Raw genomic sequence first — 21,172 nt, forward strand, 5'->3', positions numbered from 1 at the left:
CTCACTTCTCTTCATTCATCACCATCTTCACTCCGACCTCTCACCCAACTTCCCTCTTCCCTCTTTCCCTTTCTCCTCCATCCATCATTCTCCCCTCACAATGCTCCATTAACTTTACGCAAATTACGTTACTTTACGTTACTTTACGTTGCGTTACGTTACGTTACGTTACGTTACGTTACGTTACGTTACGTTACGTTACGTTACGTTACGAAAGCACGTTATAAAAGAGGAGGGAGGAAAGATTAATAATGAATTCATAATGAAAAAAAAACATCTATAAAGAGGATATACAATATACAATTACTTTACTCTCTCCACTAACCGCAACAGGCTTCAAAATGCCTGTGCTCGGGCCCGTTAGTGCTACAACGTAGCCCTAGTTTTATTTATCTCTTAACACCACATTGCAAACCCAAATTTAAACCCTGTATCTTTGCAAACATTTGATTCTTGCACGTTGATACATGCACATGTGGAGGTTTATGTCATTTCTATTGGTTTTGTGCTGCATTATCGGCCATTTCCTCCTCATGGAGCAACACAAGGCCTCGGCCACATCCTCTGTACCAGGCTGAGCTGACATTGTGTGACATGGCAGGGGTTAAACCGTGTCTCCTCCCTCTCGGGCCGGCCAGACGGTGACGAGCTCAGGTGACAGTTCACCGTGCACACTCAGTGCAGAGCCCGGGCATCACACAAATGTGGGTGGGGTCGCCTCGATGCGCAACCAGACGGCAATGTGCGCTCCACGGCCAAGCGCAAAGTGCGTCTAAACTTGAGCAAAGAGCCAGCAGCCTGCAGGAGGAGAGAGGGGGGGCTCAAGTGGGCAAAGATTGAGATTCACTCTCTCAGCAGAGAATTACATAAAAAGCTGAGAGGAGGAGAAAACCCTGACTGGACAGAAGCTGCGAGGCCACAGGGTGAAAGTCTTCCGAGACGTGAGTAGGACGTTTATTCATCCTTAGATTTAGAGGGTTTTTTTTGTCTGTGCGTCTTTCTCCAGTCAGCCTCCATCATGGCATGGCCGTGCATTACGCGTGCATGCTGCATCAACCGCTTCTGGACGGAGCTGGACAAAGGGGACATCTCGGTGCCTCTGGTTTTCACCAAATACTCGGATGTGGCCGACTTGCAGCATATGCCCCATCACCCGCAGCCGAAGCAGAGGGCGGGCGCCATCGCCATAGAAACGCAGTCTCATCCCGGCGAGCAGGAGGCTGGGAAGGCACCGCCCGCGACCGGTGCCGCAGCGGGCAAAGATGGCTCTTCTGCGTCCGTCATGCGCCAAGACTTCAAGGCGTGGAGAGTGCGCCCCGAGCCCAGCTGCAAGCCCCGGAACGAGTACCACCCCTCCGCGACCCCCTTCAACAACGAGACTCAGTACCAGAAGGATTACAAACCGTGGCCTATATCGAAGAAGCACGACCACCCCTGGATCCCCAAACCCAGCCCCACCGCTGCAGCCGCCGCCGCCGCCACGGAGCGCAGCGCGGCGAGCGGAAAGCCAGAGCCTGCAGCCGAGGCCGAGAGCGGCGTGGAGAAGAGCGAGATCGAGGAGAAGCTGCAGGAGAAGGAGTCAAAGGACGCGGCGATGAGGAGCGCGAGGAGGGAGAAGTCGGCGGAGAGGAAACCTGCGGAGAAGTCTGAGGCAGAAGTGTCTGCGGAGGTGAGCGCGGAGCAGAGGAAAGGCCGCGCAGCTGCAGACGCTCTCAACAGGCAGATCAAGGAGGTGATGTCCACCTCCAGCAGCTACAGGTGAGTGACGCTGAGACCCATGGAAATGTGTGTGTGTGTGGGGGGGCAAATATGTTCTTAACTTGCTCCAATCATTTCTGGATCCATCATCAAGTGTCCCCAGTTACACAACATCTCTGAAAACATTCCACCAGCAGCAGCAGCAGGAGCCTCTGGTCAGACAGCATCCACACACTCCATCATCAGGATGCTGGGTGTTGCACGGCCTCGTGTTACAACCCCACATTGATTTCCAAAGCAAAGCGATATCCCCACAGTTAAACGTTCCACTATTGATTTTAGTTTTCAGCTTTTTCCTCTCTATGAAATCCCTGCGGCACCGTCCAGCTGCAGAGTAAAAGGCCCTGAATGTGATCTAACATGGTTTCTCTGCACTGGCTTCCTCCAAATTCAATTAAGGAGGCAGGATGCAAGTCAAGAGGAAGAGCTGCTGCCTCATCCTGCTCCACTTAAATATTTACATATGTTGTTGCTTGAATTTTCATTGTCAAATAGAAACTTTTTTCGATGAAATTGAACTAAGAAATAAGATTCAAGATGACTTTATTTGTTTAATCTTGACAAGTGCAACAAAGCAATAATGAAATGTTTTTTGAATAAACAGAAGCATTCGTACAGAGGATGGACACAGACACAGACATCAAGAATACGAAATGTTTAACGTGAAATTCTGGCTCCTCAGATGTCGTGAGGCCACACCATCTTTATCTCTGAACTAGAATGACTCATTGAAAATTTCCCCACAAGGAGACGACCTTTGTTTTCAGGGAATAATGTGTCTGACAAAACACAATTCAAACTAGCATCAGTTATAAAACAGAATAATATTTATAGTTACTTCACTAAATAGCTATGATTTTACAGTTGCTGATTTCATGAATTGGCTGATTTACTGAAGACGAGCACTGAATCTACTCTTAATTGATCTTAACACAAGAACATGTGTAATTAAACAAGTCTGGACTCCAGCTTTTTATTGACTCTACCAGTCCCAGAGGACGTGTAAAAAAAAAGAAGAAAAGAGGTGGTACCACGTCAGAGCTTCCAGAGCTTAGGTAGTAAATCCAAACCTCAAATTGTAAATCAATAGCCGAGTATGATCCTGTCGTTTTCAGTGTTTCACTGGCAGCAGAGATGACGAGACATTGTAAATGCTGGAACCATAAGGAAGTGATTCATATTTGCCACATTTCTAAATGGACAACAGTGCATATTAAAAACTGCAGCTCACGGTTTGTTTATATACATTTACAAGTATTCAACGTTGGGCCAAATTCCCCATTGTGGAATTAATAAAGGATTATCTTATCTTATCTTATCTTATCTTATCTTATCTTATCTTATCTTATCTTATCTTATCTTAACGTGGGCACATGCTAATATGGCGCCTGTCCAGGGTGGACCCCGCCTCTCGCCCAATGTCACCTCAAAGGATAAGTGGTATAGATGACGGATAGACAGGCCAATATGTCAATCACAATCCATACAGAGCAAAACGCCTACATATTGATTGACGCACCCATTGTAAACTCGCTATTTAGTTAGCATGACTAATTTAACATAATTGGCTATAGTCATTAAGTTGAATGTTGTATAATATGCTGTACATCTCTGATTACATTTCAATGAGGCATAATGGAGGACAGATAATTTGAGAATTTTATGCTTTTTCCTTCAGTAAACTTCGTACCTCTGGGTTTTGTGCTCTTATGTTTTAGATTAATGAAAATAAGATGCAGCCCATAAACATTTACGTTTGCTATTTCTCTTCAATTGATGCCAGGACTGAGTTCAAGGCCTACAAGGATGTGAAACCAGTGAAGGCCATCAAAGCTGCTTCCCAGTACAAGCCCCCCGTGGTGGAGACCAGTCGGGAGACCAGCTACAGTGCCACGTACAAGGGGGAGCAGGTGAAGGCTCAGCCCACTGACAACAAGCTGCTGGATCGCAGGAGGATACGCAGCCTGTACAACGAGCCCAGCAAGGAGCCGGCCAAGGTGAGAGCATGTCGCCACACAGCTCCCAGGCTGTCCCTGCAGCTCTGGGAAATACGGCTGCCTTTTAAATTCAGAGTTATGTCTCCTTTAAGTACTGACACACAGTAAGTGCCTCCCTAATAGTCATGTCTAAAACTTTATTAGCCCGGCTATATCCCAGGTTGAGTATTTTGTGATTAACACACTGTCCGTGGAGTTTTACTCTGCTTCCTGCTTTAGATTTTATTTCACACTCCATCAGAGTCACGCCCCAGAATAATGATCGGACTTACTAAACGCCAACTAAAATCACTTAATATCAATTTAGAAATATATTTTAAAAAGTAAAATGTTTAAGTTCTCAGCCTGTGTAAGTTTTAACTAAACAAACAATAAATAGGTCATTCTGCAGCTTGTACTTACTAATACTGAAAATGTTTTACCCATCAGTTTTAATGTTACATATCCAACATTAAAGTAGGTCTTTATTTGAAAATATTTTACAGATCTATTATTTCTTAATAATTTCTTGAAACTTTCCTGGAAATAATTGTGTAGTTTGGTTTTAATTGCAGAGGAAATAGACAGAAAGTTGTGACACCGTTATATTAGCTAGTTCCATCAAAGAAATTACTCAATTTAAACCCCAGTGAATATTTATTACTCGTTTATTTATCACTGGAATTTAATTATTTATTATTTTGCATTTATGCTGAATAGTATTTTTGTGTGTTGAGACATTTCACTTTTTGCTTGTGGAGCTGACTAAACTGATTAAAATCCTCAATATTAGAATAAAAATAACTGTGAGTGTGTGAACCGGTCATTCTCTTTGTTCCCTGTAATTAGAACCAAATCATGTTTTTCTTTCCAGGAAACATCTCAGATTATCTGTTGTTAAATTTCAAGTCACAGACCCGTATATATAATATACCTTTATAGATATGTATCTACGTGCATGTTCATAGTTCAGACTAAACAGTTTTTTTAACCATGTGTCAGTAGCAGTGTGTTCATATGGCCACTCCCTCTCTCACTCTCGTAGGACTTCTCAGAGACTGAGAGCAGCTCTGTTGTAAACCTGCTGTAGTCAGGTGTGTTTTTTGTTTCTTCTAGAAGGCATGGAGGCCGACCTCAAACTGATCAGACACACACACACTCACACACACACACACACACACACACACACACACACACACACACACACACACACACACACACACACACACACACACACACACACACACACACACACACACACACACACACACACACACAAACACACACACTCACCAGTATGAGTTATTAGCCACATCATCACTGATTGCCCACCTCTCGGCCTGCACCACCCACTATTCTTTGTGGAGCTCAGTAGTTTAAACAACTGACTAAAGGTTTATGCAAGAGGGTGGATGGACAAATGAAAACATGTAACAGAGAAGAAAACCTGGATTTATTGCATCATTTGAGGCCAACAAGAGAAAAACCTCTACACGTTCATTTATTTCCATTTAAACAAAACTGTTGATCAGGGCTCTATTTCAGTGGCTGTGTTTGGTGCAGATTACATCAGGCAAAGTAGAATTGTGTTCACCAGTTTTTCCAAATCTGCACACAACTGGTTCACCATGAATTCATCTGCTTTCAAGTGGGTGGAGGGGCAGTTGTATGAGTGGTGCAGTTTATTTTTGATACCAGGCATTGGCAACACTTGTTTGCAGATGATGTTGTCCTCTTTGCTTTTAATGTCAGATTTCTGTAGCTGCAGTTTCCAGAAACCATGTTGGTCCCTACGCACCAACTACTTTGCACCACCAGTAATTCAGTCATTGAAATAGAGCCCTTCATTTATTCTGTAAGAAGCGATTTGCACACATTTGTCATCTCTTACGATTTATTACATTTTAAGGTTTATTTATTCAGCAAAAGTTGAGCATGTATGCAACTTATTTGCTGTACATCAGCTCATTTATATATCAACAGATCATTTGGGAGCTTCTTCAGAAGTATTTATACTGTTGTGGAAACTCTTTCTTGCTTATGGTCCCATTCATCTCTGCACACACATTTTTTCTTATCACTGAGATAATTTGAACTAGTGATTCTCCAGTTGCAAACCTGCCTGTCAAACCAATAGGATTTGCCGTTACTATCATCGGTCAAATGTAAGCAAAATATGAATATAACAGGTATAAGACTAACAACATATACTAATATTAACCATCTACTTTCTTTAAACGTGGGAAAACTGCACGAGCCACTGTATAAACGGAAAAGCACAAATACACCTTTTGTGCTGTGTTTTTATTTCTTCTTTCTCCATCGCACTAACCACATAATGCAAATATCACCTGTACCATATGGTGTCATTTGCCTGAAGGTATGTATTGCATGCTAAAATAGGACTTGGACATAGAGGCAATTAAACATTTAAAGGAATAGTTGGACATTTTAAAAAATGTGCATATTTGCTTTCTTGGTAAGAAGCTCGACACCGACGTCATATCGATTATTGAATATAAAGCTTCAACCACTTTTAGCTGTGGTCACAAGTAGGTTAATGAGGCTGTTTCCCCATGTTGAAACCGAGCTAAGCTGAGCTGGGTAGTATCGATCTCCTCGTCTAGCGCTCAGCAGGAAAGCAAATAAGTGTGTTTTCCAGAAATGTCGAAAGACTGATGAAATGTTTTGGAGATGGAGCTTAATCTCAGCCCTGCACCTCTCTGCTCTTTCCAGGCCAACAAACCAGTGTCTCGTACCAAACCAAAAAAGACACCGACAACGACAACAGGGAAGATGGTGAAAAAAGCCAAGGAGAAGCAGATTGCCGGTTCCCAGTCAGCCAAGAAGAAACCGTCCGTGGGCGCCGCGGAACCCAAACCGGAGGGCGTGGTCACAAAGAAGAGCAAAGAGATCAGCAACAGACTGGCTGAAGCGAAGCAGTAAAAAGTTACATGTCACCACCTCGATGTGCTTCAACAAAAGGTCGCCTGACGCGTCTTGGCCAATCTCTTCCCTTTTGGTTTTTACCTTCTGACCTGTTGTTTCTGCTGTCCTGTCACTTATTGTTCAACTTTGAATGGGCACTGACGTTGAGCTTTTAGAATAATGCAAATAATTTCACTGTAATGTGTGCGTGCGTGCGTGTGTGCGCGTGCGTGTGTGTTGGTGCACAGAACCGCTTTATATTAATTGAGCACATGATTTGCACATTATTTATATGAGTTGTGTTTGACATCTATAAGAAGAGCCATCTGTACACATGTCATATGTGTATAAAAGGGCATTTTTACCTTTGTCTGAATGGATGACAATTTGAGATCCATATTAAAATGATTGTAGAAAATGTCAAGGGGAAGATTTCTCTCCGAGACGGAATCACATGAGAGGTTTTGTTAAAAATGCAAAAATCAGTTTTTACGGTTGCGTTCCTAGTTACAGTGCCTCTGCTGTATGGTCCTGGTTTTCATTTCATTGTTCTGGATGATATCTGGTTTCATCAGTTTGGTTGCTAAGAAACCAAATGACCTGTAATATAATTGCTAAAGCCTGCATGCAAGAGCCCCGTTTTTTGGTTGAGTAGCAACACTTTTAGCAGACGATACTGTACGTCACAGTCACATTCTAGCTTGTAAATTGAGCCATCGAAGATAAATGTGTAGGGGCAAGACCTGTTCAGATATAATGCATGAGTAGTAATAGACTGATCACATCAAAGGGTGCATACAGTAGGTAACATCATAGTCTAGTGGCTGTTGAAGCTATAAAGTAAACACACCAGCAATATGGTTTCACCCACAAACATATTTCTTGCGATTTAAATGGAGATCCACGCCTTTAATCTAATAGGAATACTGCAGTTTCCACAGTGACTCAGTATTTCCTGGCATTGTACTCCATCTTCTCCTCTGAGCTGCGACGCTGTAATCGTGTTAAATAAGAAAAAAACAAGAAGATGCTCACGGGCTTAAAAAAACAACCTGTTGTATTTACTGGATAAGTTTCACCACGAGCGGGCTGATCTCTCCAGGTGTTGAAGGACAACGAATGGGCCAGGACTTGAAGTTCAGCTCCTCAAACTGCTGCTGTCTGAAAATGCGCAAAAATCCCATCTGTTCATTGTGAGCGTGACAACGACGTGTTTTTACTGAAACGTCATCACACCCCGTCCCTCTGTTCTCTGCAAACACAAGTCCGTCGTCTGAGGCCAACATGGCTGCAGTGTGCGAGGGCCCAGTCACGCCACTACAGCCACCGTGAGCCTGCTTCCAGTTTTAGCTTCAGTGAGTGAATACGAGTGTGTGTGTGTGTGTATGAGTGTGTGTGTTGTGTGCAAGCGAGACTTTTCAGTGTATGACCTCTACAGCCTGCTGCCTGCTAACATCAAGTCTGACCCCACCACAAGAAGTGCTGCTGTGCACTCCAACACTCTGGTGCTATATCTCTCATCGTATGCTGTCCGGCTCAGACTGCGCGTGGCGTCAGGCCCGAGTGAAATGACGATGTGAAGATGTCATGCTGCTGCAGACATGTTGTGATGTTGTGCTCGTATTCTCAGCTTGTTCTGAATGAACTCCAATTAAAATGACGATACAGAATCCCGCCTCTTGACTTCTTGCCTCCCTCGTCTTTGTCACTGAATAACAGCATTCTACCTTCACACCCCTCATCTCACAAAACAACTCTGTCGAATAGCAGAAATGTTGAAAATGAGAGAATGAGAATTGATCTTTGAATAAATAATTGTGTAATTTATATTTTTTGTTTGAGGCAACATGCTTTGAATGCTGCAGCAATAGGGAGTAATTTACTTATCTTACCTTAAGACTACTCTTTATATTCTTCTATATCCCATTTTATAAATGGGATTTATAAATGTATTTATAAGTGTAATCTGTTATTAACCAATCAAACATTTTCGCCGTCGTCCCCTCCTCACACAGTATAGAAGCAAACATCAACTACTCCTAGAGTGCAAAATCATGCTCCCTGTGATGGTTTTATTAATTCTTATAAAAATTTGAAGGTATAGGTGTGTTTGAACAAGTAAATAAATAAAATAAGACTTTACAAAGGGTTGAGAGGTGTCTAAAATAATTTTTATAATTTCAGAGTTTTCTTTCTACCTCGCTCCCCAAGACCAGTTTGGTATCTAAAGTCCTTTACAAAGGAAGATGGGTGTGTCCTGCAGATGTTGTAATCCTCAAAACTGTTGTCAGGGTGCATTTCTTAAAGTGAGAAGTCATCAGTGTTTTGTTCTGTTTATTCATCAGGAGATGAAAAATGTCCTCATATTTAATCTGAATTCGAAGAAATGAAACATCATTTAATTGTTTCTCATTTCATCCACTGGCTTTGGGAAGCTGGTGGTCATTTTCCTGTGAATCAGTCATCCTGACATAAAAGTGCATGAATAATTCAGTTGTTATGGGCCCTTATGTTTCCAGAGCAGCATGAAATATTGAATAAGAGATCAGCGATGGCACTGGAGCTGCCCAAGCTCTGTCCCTCCTCCTCAAGACTCGTCTGGCTGGTTTCCGTCTCACCCATATGGCTCATTATGTTACTGAGAAATCAGCTTTCATACAGTCGTCTCGATTTGTATGAAATATACTGCAATATATTATTTTGATGTTTAACACATGTTTGAAACCAAGATAAGATAAGATAAGAAAAGATAAGATAAGATAAGATACGGTAAGGTAAGATAAGATATGACAATCCACAATGGGGAGATGTGTTGTGTTAAAGCAGCAAAGGTAAAAGCTAAAATAGAAACTAAAAACAGAAACTCCAGTAAAAGTAACAATATACATGGGAAATATAAAAAGTAGAAACAATATATACAACAGAAAGAATTTATACAGTATGAACTGGATTGTACATATATTTTTACTTTATTAATACGTATTGCACATTCAAATAAAGTTAAACAATTAATGATAAATGAAAAAAAGATAAACTTACTACAGTCTTTATTATTACTATTGTTATTATTAATAATAATAATATTATTTAGTTTGTGGCTCCGGTGCAGTAGGGGGCAGTGTACTCTTTTGCTCTTGAAGTTTTTTTTTCACATCAGGGGAAGAGGACAAAACAACTTCCGGTTTGGCGGCTAGGAGAAAATAAACAAACGAGTGGATGCTGAAGAAGAAGAAGAAGAAGAAGAGGAAGAGGAGTCACTAACACAGACCTGCTGCTCGGAGCCGCGGCTCCTTCGTAAGAAACATTAACTTCACACATCACACGTGTCGCAGTCAGTGTGTTTACGTGTTGTTCATTAAAACCTCATCAAAGTTTGTCAGAGGACATTAGTAGAAATGATGTGTTGGGATTACCCGCTAAACTGGAATCAGCGTTAGCTTGTCCGTTAGCATAAATATTCACTTTGTTAATACACACACGTTTAGCTGGAGCTAGCTTGTGGTTTCTAAGCTAAAGAGTCTTTTGTAAATGTTTTCCATGTAAATTAAACTTTCCTTCAGTGAACCTGTGCTCACAGTTGAATGGAGGATTTATCTTGATGTGTCTTTTAGAAAACAGACGAGATACAATAATAAATACAGGTCAAATATCTGTAGATGCACAGTGTGAGTTGACATTTTAAAAATACAAAACATCAGAAGTGTGTTTGTCCTTGTTAAAAATCTAATATCCAGTTGTCGTGTGAAAACCTGACAGCTGATGGGACCAATGATCTTATGGAAAGTTCAGGGAGGAACCTGATGGCAAGAGACAGAACTCTGGGTGAAGAGGTGATGAGTTTGTGGCTGAAATCTCAGATGGCTCTAACCTAATAAACATTATTGATAGTTGGTGCCGTTGGTGATTCTGGCAGAGTTTGACAATCTTCCCCACCCGGTTCTTGCAGTGTGGCCAAGCAGATCATTGCAAAGGATAAACTGACTTTATAAAAGATGAATAAAAGAGTGATCTGTCAACATGAAATCTCCTCAACCTTAGTCCATAATTGTTCTTTTTGTGTTGGCATCAATAGTCATTTTATTGTCTGCAATGCTGTCAAAGTATTGAGTTGGCTTTCCCTGTCCTGTTCTTTGGTGTTCAGGTTCGCCGTCATGACAACTAAGAGGCTGGACAACTTTGAGGTGACGTGCGAATGGGCTTCCTGCAACTTCAGGGGCTGCACCATGGAGGAGCTGAGTGACCACATGTCGTTGCACTTGAAGGATTTCCTGGGAGACAGTGACGCCCTGGAGGAGCTGGGTGAGTGAGGAGGGAATTGATTTGCACACATATGAGGGAAACCACAGTGCACACAGGGAGCATGCATGTGTCATTTGTAATCATGATCAAGATTAAGTATTGAATTTAGCCCAGTAACAATAAATGTAGATTTTATTTGAGTCACACTAGTCTACACAAACACATGTTGTTTGACTTATTGTTACTCAATGTATCCCTTTCATTAGGTGGGTGAAACATTCAGATTTCAATTCCTCTGTGTATTTAACATTCATTTCTCCTTCCCTCTCTGTTTAGATGAGTACGCTTGTCTCTGGAAAGGATGTGAATTTCTATCGATGGGTAGTCCAACGGAGCTGGAGGTCCACGCTTACTTTCACAACTACCACGGAAAGCTCAAGTTCGTGGGCTCCCAGCTGCTCCAGTCCCGTCCCGACCTGCCCAGCTGCAACCAGGGTTTACACAGCAACAACCTGGTTCCTGAAGGATCGGATGGATACGTCTGCCAGTGGGAGAACTGCGATGTGGGTATTTGTGGTTTAACTTATTCATTGATCAACAAATGAGTTTTAGCACCATTATAATCATCGAATTTACATTTTTCTTCTTGGTACAGAGTTCATTCAACAACCCTGAGTGGTTCTACCGACATGTGGACAATCACATCCAAAGTGCCGAGTTACAGTCGTTCTCACAACAACAACAGGCTCTGTTCTGCCACTGGGCAGGTATGACTGAGCAAGCAGAGGTCAAACAGATTTCGATTGGCTGTGACGTTTGTGTGACGTACGTTTCTTCTCTCTGTGACAGGCTGCGACGCTTTCTTCAAGATCCGGTACCGAATGCGAGAACACATGCGGAGCCACACCCAGGAGAGACTTGTCGCCTGTCCTACGTGCGGCAGCATGTTCTCCAGCAACACAAAGCTGTTTGACCACCTCCACAGGCAGGCCGAGCCAATGGGTGAGAGACACGTGTGGATCTGTAAAACTTTCCCAGGATGCAGATGTTCTGAAAGTTTAATGCTTTTTCTTATTCACACAGAGTCGCTTGTTTGTGAACATTGTGGCAAAGCTTTCTCCAGTGAGAGACTTTTGAGGGATCACGTTCGTCAGCATGGTAACAACTTGCTACATTTTTATTATTATATAGTTGTTACATTGCAGTTCCTAGGATTTGGCCGACCCTGATTACTATAGGATATTTAAAATGTTCTATATTGTCCATGTGTTTTAACTGTAGTATTTTGTAATAGAAAACATAAGCAGTAAAATTTTAAGTCTTGATCGGATTGTTCCTCTGGAAGTTTTACGATGATGTCCAAATTACTTTTAAACATTGAAGGAGGTTGTTTTTCATAATTCCTTCTTAGACTTGAAAACAACATTTCACAAAACAATCTAACCTTAAGGTTCATTCAGTAGCTGCTCTGAGACTTTCGATAATGATTCTCAGTTTTCACAGAATTGTACATGACACATACATTTGAAGGACTTCACAGGGACAGTATTTTCAAAAAGACTGATCTGTTATTCAAATGATAAATTAAGTATATTTTGTTAAATGGGTCTTTAAATAGAATTTACAATGAATCACTAATTATCAAAGTTGTTAATCAACCATTATTATGTTACAGATCAAATTAACACCTTTGTTTTTTTCTGTTTGTTTCTTCTACTCTCAGTGAATCAGGTCAAGTGTCCCTTCTGTGACATGACCTGCACCACTTTGGCAGCTCTGAAGATCCACATCCGCTTCCGTCACTGTGACGAGCGGCCGTTCCCGTGTGACTTCTGCGACAAAAGGTAGAACTTTGAAACCGCAGATTAGACGCTCCGTTGGCAACAGCTGCAATTTGGCAAAATCAGGCTTCGGGAATACTTTTGTCAATTTGTGTGAACAGCCTCCTCTATATTGTGTTGTCTTGTAAGATAATATAAAAGTAGTTATGTCAAGATTGAGCTAAATCAACAAAGCAACCTTTAAACTTCTGTAAATAACGGTTATCTCTCATTACTTATTTTAAGTGAGTGCATTTAATTTTAATTAAGTGATTAATTCAACTTTTTGTTGTGATTTTCATGTTTGTTTAAAGGTCTCTGGTATATTTTAATCTTATTTACAGAAAAAAATCTAAAACGTTAAGTAGTACATTAGTACTTTTGTCAGTTTGGAATCTATGAAAAAGTCTAAAGGTTGTGAGTAATTCTGATGTCGCCTTTGAGTACACCAGTTTTTAAGCAGATATACTTAAATACCTTTTTCGTCCATATCCGCGTTGGACTCACAATCATAAAACAATGTTTTCTTTTTCTTCATTTTTCAAACAGATTCAAGAACCAACAAGATCTCCAGAAGCACACCGAGGTTCACAATGAGGGGACGGTGTATCGCTGCACTGTCGAGGGTTGTGATTATTCCTGTCACACGTTTCAAACCATGACTCACCACTTGAAGAGAGCGCACGAGGTTTGTCAGCACCAACATGAAACACCCAGTAGAGCTCAGTATTGAACCATGTTAAGTCCCATGTATCATGAACTAAGATGACACTCTGTTACTTACATGATGATGGCTTGAACCAACAGGTCGGGGGGATGTCCAAGTACAAGTGTCATATTTGTGATAAGGTCTTCTCGTGGTGTTACACTCTCACACTTCACCTCCGTAAGAAGCACGAGCTGAAATGGCCGTCTGGACATTCACGCTTTAGGTGAGTCACAGCAGCATATTGGTGTTGTAATGGCTGGAGCCTATTATGCACAGTGCCTTAAGATAATGTATGTTGTGATTTGGTTTTAATTAAACTCCTCTGTTGTTAGTTTCCTTCAATGACCTGAATTGTAGTTTGTGTAGTTTTTGTCCGTTCTCTCTTTAACTAATGTAAAAACATTATGTTTTCTCCACAGATACAGGAAGGATGTAGACGGCTTCTTAAAAGTAAACATGGTGCGATTTGAGACTGTAGAGGTGACGAAGGAGATTATGAAGAACATGGCCAAAAAACCTCAGAGCCTCCGGAAAAATCTTCGGACGAGGAGTCGGACCAAGAAGGCCGCGGTGATGCCAGAGAGCGGCCGCAGCTCGCCGGCAGGATCCTCCTCGCCCTCCTCCAGCTCCTCGTCCTCGTACTCGTCAGAGTTCTCTGGAGGGGAGGACATTTCGGCTCAGCCCAGCCCCAGAGGCAGCGAGTCTCCCGTCTACTGTGTGATGAGCACCATCCCTCACATCGAGGACGAGCCTGGAGGATTCTCTCAGGAGGACTGTGATGGCGATGGGACGTCTGGAGCCGTCCAGGCCTTGACCGAGGTCGCAAGGGGCCTCGGCATGGACGTGGTTTGATCGTCCCACTTTGGATGGTGTGAAATCACACCAGGTTTTAATAAATTTGGCTGTGAAGCTATCAGTGGAGACATCACTGGAAGTGACTGATGTGTGTGATGTGACGTTGAGATGGTTCTTCTCACCACAGGTTTTAGTGGAACACAGTTTCACTGTAGCAGCTCTTATTAACTCTACTGCCTCACTACGCTTTGTGACGTCTTGTGTGTTAAACAAGACGACAAAGTTTTCATGAATGAGTGAACAGCACTGCTAAGCTTCTTCTGTGACATGTTTACACAACAGGCTCCGTTTTCTGTGACATTTCCCCTGTTGTTGAACACAGTATTTCAGATGATGGTATTTTTTTGTAGCCTTTGAATGTTGCATAATTTTATTGATATAAATTTTAAATACATTTTTGACACAAACGCAACATTTACATGTGTTTTTTCTTTTACTCCTGTAGCCTGTATTCAGTTTAGGTAGATTTACACATGTTTTAAAAACCTTCCTTCAAAATATGAGCATTGATCCCACCTGACCATTCCTTGTTTCACTGAATATATGAAGGCTTTTTCTTTATAACTTTTTATATATATATATATAACTAAAAAAAAGTGCAAACACACTCATCCGAATTAAATTTAATCATTTAACAAGGGAACAAAATGTCCGAATGACGGAGAAGCTGCCAAAATGAATCCAAAGAACTTATTACAAGACCAGTGAGCTTTATTATGAACCATGATCGGCTACTTAAAGCTACTTAAACAGTGTCTCTAAGTATTATTTAAAAGCTTCCAGTGACTCACCTGTATACAGGCACATTGTATACAGGTGAGTGATTGTTGTTTTGGGAGAAGCTGCTCTCCTCCTTCCTCCTCAGAGGGTCCCTGCAGACTCAGCGCCCCATGTGCCAGAAAGCCACAGCGAGGGCACGGCCGTCTGTGGTGGTGCAGGCGACAGTTTTGGTGACGCGTCCCACCCTCTGATGTAAGCAGCCTCCTGCCTCCTCAGAACCAGAGGCACAAACAGAGATGGAGCAAAGAAACCGGGTAAATGTTCATTGTGCCTCTGAGCTACGACAGGTATCCTGGAGTGGAGGGCCTTTCTGCTGGTAATGTCCCAGCTTGGCTCCCATGATGCCGCTGGGCAGGGATGCATTGCCACCCCTGGATAAGGGGCGAGACCTCCGGGCGAGCTGGAAACATTAAATCTGCTGCTGTCAGGGTACAACACAGACAAATCACTAAAGCTTATGTGTTGCACAGGTGCAGCGCAGGAGGACGGATGTGTGTGAGTTACGCTGAACGCAGACTGATTGCTGTGCCACATTTTAGCATAAGGAAACTGGTTGTCCACAATATCCTGCTTCACCCTTTTCCCTTTAATGAAGCCTTCGCCCTCGAGCCGCCTCTTCCTGTCGTGTGACCCGCGCCTCCCGCCAACTTCAGGGGTCGCCGCTCGATCCCAGGATTCGTCTCCAGGCGGTGAATCCTTTGTGGTGTCAGATTGTTGGTTCCTGTGTTTGTCGTCATCGAGCTTCTCTTTCCACTGCAGGTGCACGAGCTGCTCCAGTTTCTCTCTCTTGGTCGCAGACGCCGGTGAAGATGTGGTGATTCTTGTTTCACACCCGTCCCCAGTGTTTCTGTCCGCTGACTGTTCACATGCAGAGGCTGAAAAAGAGAGAAACAGATCAGTTTGAATAAAAATCATCTTGTTAAGGAGACGTTTTTCACTTTCCTCAAACTGGATATTGATGCTACTTGGCATTGTTAGGGGGCGTGTCAGACTACCTGCTGTATTATGCAAATGTTTGTTATTATGATGTCACAAGGGGCTGTGTTATGTCTCCTCCTTCCACCTTGTTTCATGCTAATCTGTCCAATATATTTTTGTGTAATCCTGCGAACTAACAAACAAACCAACAATCAAATGGACAGGAGCAGAAACATGACTTTCTTGGATGTAATTTGTTGATTCCCCTGATCCAAAATTGAATGTGTTCTTCCTTCAGTTTCACCCCTCCACAAAATGTATAAAAATCTGTTGAGTACATTTTGCATAATCCTATATAACATAGAAATGTCTCTTTTACAGGTATTCCTTGCATCTCAGACTTTGACCCACCTGTGTTTGTGTGTTTGCAGGAGAGCTGCTGCTCTGACTCTGGTGGACTGACGGCAGACGCATTCTCAGATGTCGGCTCTCGATGGAGACTGTTGAGCTTTTGCTGCATTTTCTGTTAAATAATGCATTTTAATCACATATATATTTCAAACTAGCTGTAGAATTAGATACAAATCTAAACCAACTCACAATGAAAATAAATCTTAACTAAAATATGTTAGAAAATACTAGAAAAAAAGTTTTCTACACATATAAACTGAATGTAAAATGTGTAGCTCAGTAAAGCTGAGTTTAGAAATGTCTATTGACTGAAATAAACTTTTCTTCCCAAAAATGGAAGAAATTAATTTTTTGGAGGCCCTAATATTCTTTTGTTGACTCTAAACCTTTAATTTGGCAAATAATCCAAACTTAACACAAGATCCACACAATTATCAAAAGTAAACATTTAAATCAACATTTAAATATATTTTCCACATCGCCCGGCTTAAATTTCAGACACACAATTTGTAAAAGGGGCTCAGTCCTTTCTGAGTGAACTAGTTCAGCTCAATGCATTTTTAATTATTACCTGGAGTTGTTTGTGGTAATAAATCTTCCATGCGATGCAAACATGCAGCGCACCCCTTCTCCCTCGTTTCTGAAAACATCCAGAAACAGAATTTAGTTTCATCAGTCAGACTCGAGCTTTAAAAAACAGAAGTAAGATATGAGTTTGTCTTTATTCTTCTTCGTTTTAATGTCTGTGTCTTGTTTTAGTTTGGTGCATCGTGGACTCACTGTCCTGCAGGACGTCTGTGTTGCCGTGTGAAAGGCAGCGGCTGGAGCGAGAGGAGGCTTCATGGTCCCTCTGGTGTGATTCAACTGGAGCAAGAGATGTAAGATGATGACTTGACTTTATTCTTATGGTGTTAATACAAAAAATAGTTTAAATCTCTAAAATGATGACGTACAGGCAGAAATATCCTTCAATGTGTTTCTGTTCTAAATGAAAATCACTTACATTTCTGTGCTGCACAGCTGGAACATGTGGGGCGGTGGCGGGCTGGTGCAGGATGGGGGGGAAGGTGCAGTGCTGATGAGTGTGTTGATGCATGTGTTGATGCTGATGAACCAGGCTGTGAGTGCACGGAGCAGACTGCTGGGAGAAAAGCATGGGTGCTGTTCAGACCATGATACAGTGGAGTATATAATATGCAGAATTAGCTATTAGCAGTTCCTCTTTGCAATGTATCCATAGGTTTACTGACACCTCTCACTGGATCACTGTGATACTGAAGAAAACTATAAAATGTGATGATTCTCAGGCAAGTTCTGAAGTCATGAGGATCATTTTTTTTTCTGTGACTAAGTGATGTTGTCAGAAAGCGTAAATTGTGCTGAATTTAAAACTTGTGTATTTCCTGTGTGTTTAGATGAGTCTGAGTTATGGCTCTGAGGATGAGTGACATGTCGGAGGCCCTATCACATGACCAGACCTCCTGCAACTTTCTGTCTCATCACAGATTGAAAAACTCTGCTTTAGAGGAAACTCTCATTTTTAAAGGCATGTTGCAACTTTAACAAAGCAGCAGAAACAGTGATCAGATGCTGAAATCAACACGAGAGTGTAGTCATTCATACCCGACTGTGGAATGTGTTCTGAGCTGGGATCAGTTGGTTTGCTCCTGCCATCAATGGGACCGACCGAAGTCCTGCTGGAGTCCAAACACGCGGCTGTGAAGTCGTAACATGAAGTCTTCTTTGTTCAGGAGAAGGTTACGGGAGCGGCCATCGATCGCAGGGACGTTCAAACTGTCCTTCACGTCCTCTTCCTCCAGATTAGGGGTCGACCTTCAAGACACAAGCAGCGTGAATCAGTGAACATGCACAGGATTGTACAAACAGCCCTGATTCACCGATATAGATTAGCATCTTATGCATTGTGCAACATAATGTATGATTAAACCTTTCAGGCCGTTTGCCTTGCAAATCGCATTCAAATTGAAATGACAGTATCTTGTTAGATTGCATTACAGCCAGTAATCCCATTAGAGGCATTCAGTGTGCCAATCCTTTTAATTAACTTAGGATCCATCCGTTCCAAGGACACATGATTAGTAATGCTGTTAGTGAATGGGGAGCTCTGAGATGTGCAGCGTAATCTGCGTTGGACGTAAAACTAGAGACAGAGGAAGAGACACATGGTTTATTATGAGTGTGTGTGTGTGTGGTGTATTTTGGTTTTGTTGGAGCAATAAAACCGCACTCAGGGAAAAGAACCAAAGATTCACTGGAAAACAAAAAGTATTTAATGAAGCTTCTGATCTGCACAAATTAAAAAGCTGAACATTAAATTTCTCTTTTGCAGATTTGTGAGCATCAGAATAAAAAAGTATCTCCAACCGTTTCAACGTTGGTTTTATTGTTTTAGTCATTTATTTAAACAAAACTCTTTCAAGTTTCGACTTTTTAAATGTTAGGATTCTCTGTTTTACTTTGTTTTCATACATCTGTAAATTAGATATTGATGTTTAGATATTAAGACTTTGTAAGACCATACCTCGAAACTCTTTTTGGAAGAAGAAATTGGAAGAAGCATTCTGTTTTATTAATTGAGGGATAATCTGCAAATGACAGAGCAATGAAAAGTAAGCATTTGTTGCAGCTTTTATAAGTGTTCTCATATTTTTGCAGGCAAGATGTTTTATGTTGTTTCTATAAATAAAACCTTATTTTGAATAAAATGATAAAATATGATGATGCTTAATGTTGAATCTACGCGTCTGACAATTCAACATTTTAGTTTTTCAAGCATGATATTTTATTATAAGACTTTCGTATCAGATTGTATTGTAATTTATATTGTAAATCTCTTTTTCCTTTCCACTGAAATGAGAGATCGTTTCTCTCTCTCTCTCCTTCCTGAGTTACTCCGTCCTGGTGTTTGTGTCACTGCCCCTTTAACCTCTTGGCTGCAGGGAATCTGATCCCTCCTTTCTCATACAGACGAGATTAGCTGGAGGTTACACATCCGATATGTTCTCTGAATTTCGTCCATGTCAGCGTGCTGCAGAAATCTCTTAATCTCATAAAGGAGCTGTTTGTTAGGGAGCACAAACAGTGAGTGAGCCTTCATCTGTGTCAACTGAGGGCAAGAGAGGGAGAGAGAGAGAGAGAGAGAGAGCGGTGGTGTGGTGCTCAGCGACCGAACATCTACAACATCCACACATCTATTATCCATCAGTTTAAACTGAAACCTCAGATCTGTTTTTTCCATTAAAATAAGAAAGTTAATTACAGTTTATATTTATTCATATTTTCAGGTTCTTTTTTGTTTATTTTTAATTCTATTTCTGAAGCAACTTTGTTTTAAGAGGTGCTATACAAGTAAATATATTATTGTAATTATTTTACATTTCAGTTTTTTTATTCTAATGTATTTTAATAGTTCAATATCTTCGGGTTTTAGACAGTTGATCAGACAAAATTAAACTTTTACAGATCTCACCTTAAGATCTGGAAGCTTGTGATCGAAGCTGCCCACTGTTATCTAACACTTTATAGACCAAACATTATTTGATGTATTTGATAATGAAAATATGTGTTACTAAAAAAACACTAATGTGAAGAGTCAGCAATTGATTGTGTATTGAACATAATATCTATTGAATGGTCGGATGTCCTTCTAGTTTGAATGACAATGGAAATCAATATTTAGCTTTTTCAATTTCTGTTTGAAAGTTACTCCCCAGTCAGGAGCCTCATGAGCATAATGAAAATCCTCATGTATGTGAAACTTTAAGAGAAACTTTGCTCATTTACCTGTTGCAGTATTTCCTCAATGCAGTAAAATTCAAGATTAAAGATTCAAGAGATCTTTTTAAATCCTGTAGTAAAGTGAGAGTATAAATTCTGTAATATGTTTCTTACCTGTTTGTGGTTTATTCTCCAGTGAATCATTCTCAGCTCATCAAACACTCATCACACGTCCGTCCTCCTCCCGTCTGATCACCAGTGATCATACTCTCTGGTGAACAGGAGAGTGGATCCTCTTCGTCCTGCTCAGACCGAACAGTGACTTCAGCTGCGCAGGGACCACCCGCTCCAGTTTTAGCCGTCTGCCGTCCCCTGGTCAATTAGTCAGTGTTACTTACCAACACCAGGAAAGACCATTAACTACTCCTAACTCCTAATGGCTTAAACAAATCCCATCAGTCCCACTAAACCCTCCTGATTGAGTTTGGAGAGGGAGTGTTTACAGTGGGTGGCAGCAGGGGGCACACACTGAAAATCTGATGAGCAAATGAATAAATAATGACCCTCATGTCCCTGTGGAATTTTCATTTACATATGTGGCATCTGAGGCAAACCTCTGCTGATGAATCTAAACTATATCTATAATCGAAAAAAATGTATTTAGTTTTTTGTTCATTGGTTTATTTCTATTGTATTTTTAAGGTATTTTCAGTTTTATGGTATTTTATTTATTTTTACATGAGTGATTTGACCTCTGAATTTCAAACCTTTTACATTTTATAATAGTAATAATAATAATGACTTTATTTGCATAGCACTTATCTAAACAAGGTTACAAAGTGCTTCACAAAATCCATGGCAAAAAATGAATGAACTAAAATAAAAGGTAGTTAATTCAGTTCAGTTATTAATGATTATTAGTGATAATTGCCTCCATCTCCCCCTGTGTCCCTCACAGGGAGAAGCAGTAGAGATAATGATGGATGGATGACTCTCTGAAGCACAGATGACACTGATCACAGTCGATCTGAGGAACTCCG

General features: G+C 41.2%; 3 protein-coding genes across 5 annotated transcripts; 2 read left to right on the plus strand and 1 right to left on the minus strand.

The window, feature by feature from the left end:
• Positions 1–608: 608 nt before the first annotated feature.
• On the plus strand, positions 609–8,332 carry map6b (microtubule-associated protein 6b). Of its 2 annotated transcripts, XM_035153553.1 has the most exons (4): positions 609–1,758; positions 3,542–3,755; positions 4,780–4,828; positions 6,471–6,534. In XM_035153553.1, the coding sequence occupies exons 1-3, from the start codon at positions 1,019–1,021 to the stop codon at positions 4,822–4,824; spliced, it is 999 nt and encodes a 332-aa protein (XP_035009444.1). In that variant the 5' UTR covers positions 609–1,018; the 3' UTR covers positions 4,825–4,828; positions 6,471–6,534. The 2 variants fall into 2 exon arrangements, with proteins under 2 accessions (XP_035009444.1, XP_035009443.1); XM_035153552.2 differs by lacking the exon at positions 4,780–4,828 and having other exon boundaries at positions 618–1,758; positions 6,471–8,332.
• Positions 8,333–9,829: 1,497 nt separating this feature from the next.
• zgc:112083 (uncharacterized protein LOC550461 homolog) lies at positions 9,830–14,701 on the plus strand. The gene is made up of 10 exons (XM_035155454.1): positions 9,830–9,956; positions 10,804–10,961; positions 11,238–11,464; positions 11,557–11,668; positions 11,751–11,903; positions 11,985–12,059; positions 12,625–12,745; positions 13,271–13,409; positions 13,529–13,653; positions 13,850–14,701. The coding sequence occupies exons 2-10, from the start codon at positions 10,814–10,816 to the stop codon at positions 14,280–14,282; spliced, it is 1,533 nt and encodes a 510-aa protein (XP_035011345.1). The 5' UTR covers positions 9,830–9,956; positions 10,804–10,813; the 3' UTR covers positions 14,283–14,701.
• Positions 14,702–14,975: 274 nt separating this feature from the next.
• Positions 14,976–20,578, minus strand: LOC118106713. Of its 2 annotated transcripts, none has more exons than XM_035155457.1 (7): positions 20,307–20,578; positions 18,018–18,227; positions 17,398–17,532; positions 17,175–17,258; positions 16,966–17,034; positions 16,395–16,506; positions 14,976–15,940 (listed from the first exon to the last, which is right to left on the minus strand). In XM_035155457.1, exons 2-7 carry the CDS (start codon positions 18,066–18,068, stop codon positions 15,147–15,149), a joined length of 1,245 nt encoding a protein of 414 aa, XP_035011348.1. In that variant the 5' UTR covers positions 18,069–18,227; positions 20,307–20,578; the 3' UTR covers positions 14,976–15,146. The 2 variants fall into 2 exon arrangements, with proteins under 2 accessions (XP_035011348.1, XP_035011346.1); XM_035155455.1 differs by having other exon boundaries at positions 17,398–17,535.
• Between the last annotated feature and the right edge of the window lie 594 nt (positions 20,579–21,172).

Source organism: Hippoglossus stenolepis, chromosome 4 (genome assembly GCF_022539355.2).
Source record: "Hippoglossus stenolepis isolate QCI-W04-F060 chromosome 4, HSTE1.2, whole genome shotgun sequence".
Lineage (NCBI taxonomy): Eukaryota > Metazoa > Chordata > Actinopteri > Pleuronectiformes > Pleuronectidae > Hippoglossus > Hippoglossus stenolepis.

Coding starts and splice junctions, on each gene's coding strand:
- zgc:112083 (XM_035155454.1), top strand. CDS start 10,814: ATGACAACTAAGAGGCTGGACAACTTTGAGGTGACGTGCGAATGGGCT. Junction 11,465..11,556: donor GCCAGTGGGAGAACTGCGAT/GTGGGTATTTGT, acceptor TTCTTGGTACAG/AGTTCATTCAACAACCCTGA. Junction 13,410..13,528: donor ACTTGAAGAGAGCGCACGAG/GTTTGTCAGCAC, acceptor TTGAACCAACAG/GTCGGGGGGATGTCCAAGTA.
- map6b (XM_035153552.2), top strand. CDS start 1,019: ATGGCATGGCCGTGCATTACGCGTGCATGCTGCATCAACCGCTTCTGG. Junction 1,759..3,541: donor TCCACCTCCAGCAGCTACAG/GTGAGTGACGCT, acceptor AATTGATGCCAG/GACTGAGTTCAAGGCCTACA. Junction 3,756..6,470: donor CCAGCAAGGAGCCGGCCAAG/GTGAGAGCATGT, acceptor TGCTCTTTCCAG/GCCAACAAACCAGTGTCTCG.
- LOC118106713 (XM_035155455.1), bottom strand. CDS start 18,068: ATGGCAGGAGCAAACCAACTGATCCCAGCTCAGAACACATTCCACAGT. Junction 16,507..16,965: donor ATTACCACAAACAACTCCAG/GTAATAATTAAA, acceptor ATTATTTAACAG/AAAATGCAGCAAAAGCTCAA. Junction 15,941..16,394: donor CTGCAAACACACAAACACAG/GTGGGTCAAAGT, acceptor TCTCTTTTTCAG/CCTCTGCATGTGAACAGTCA.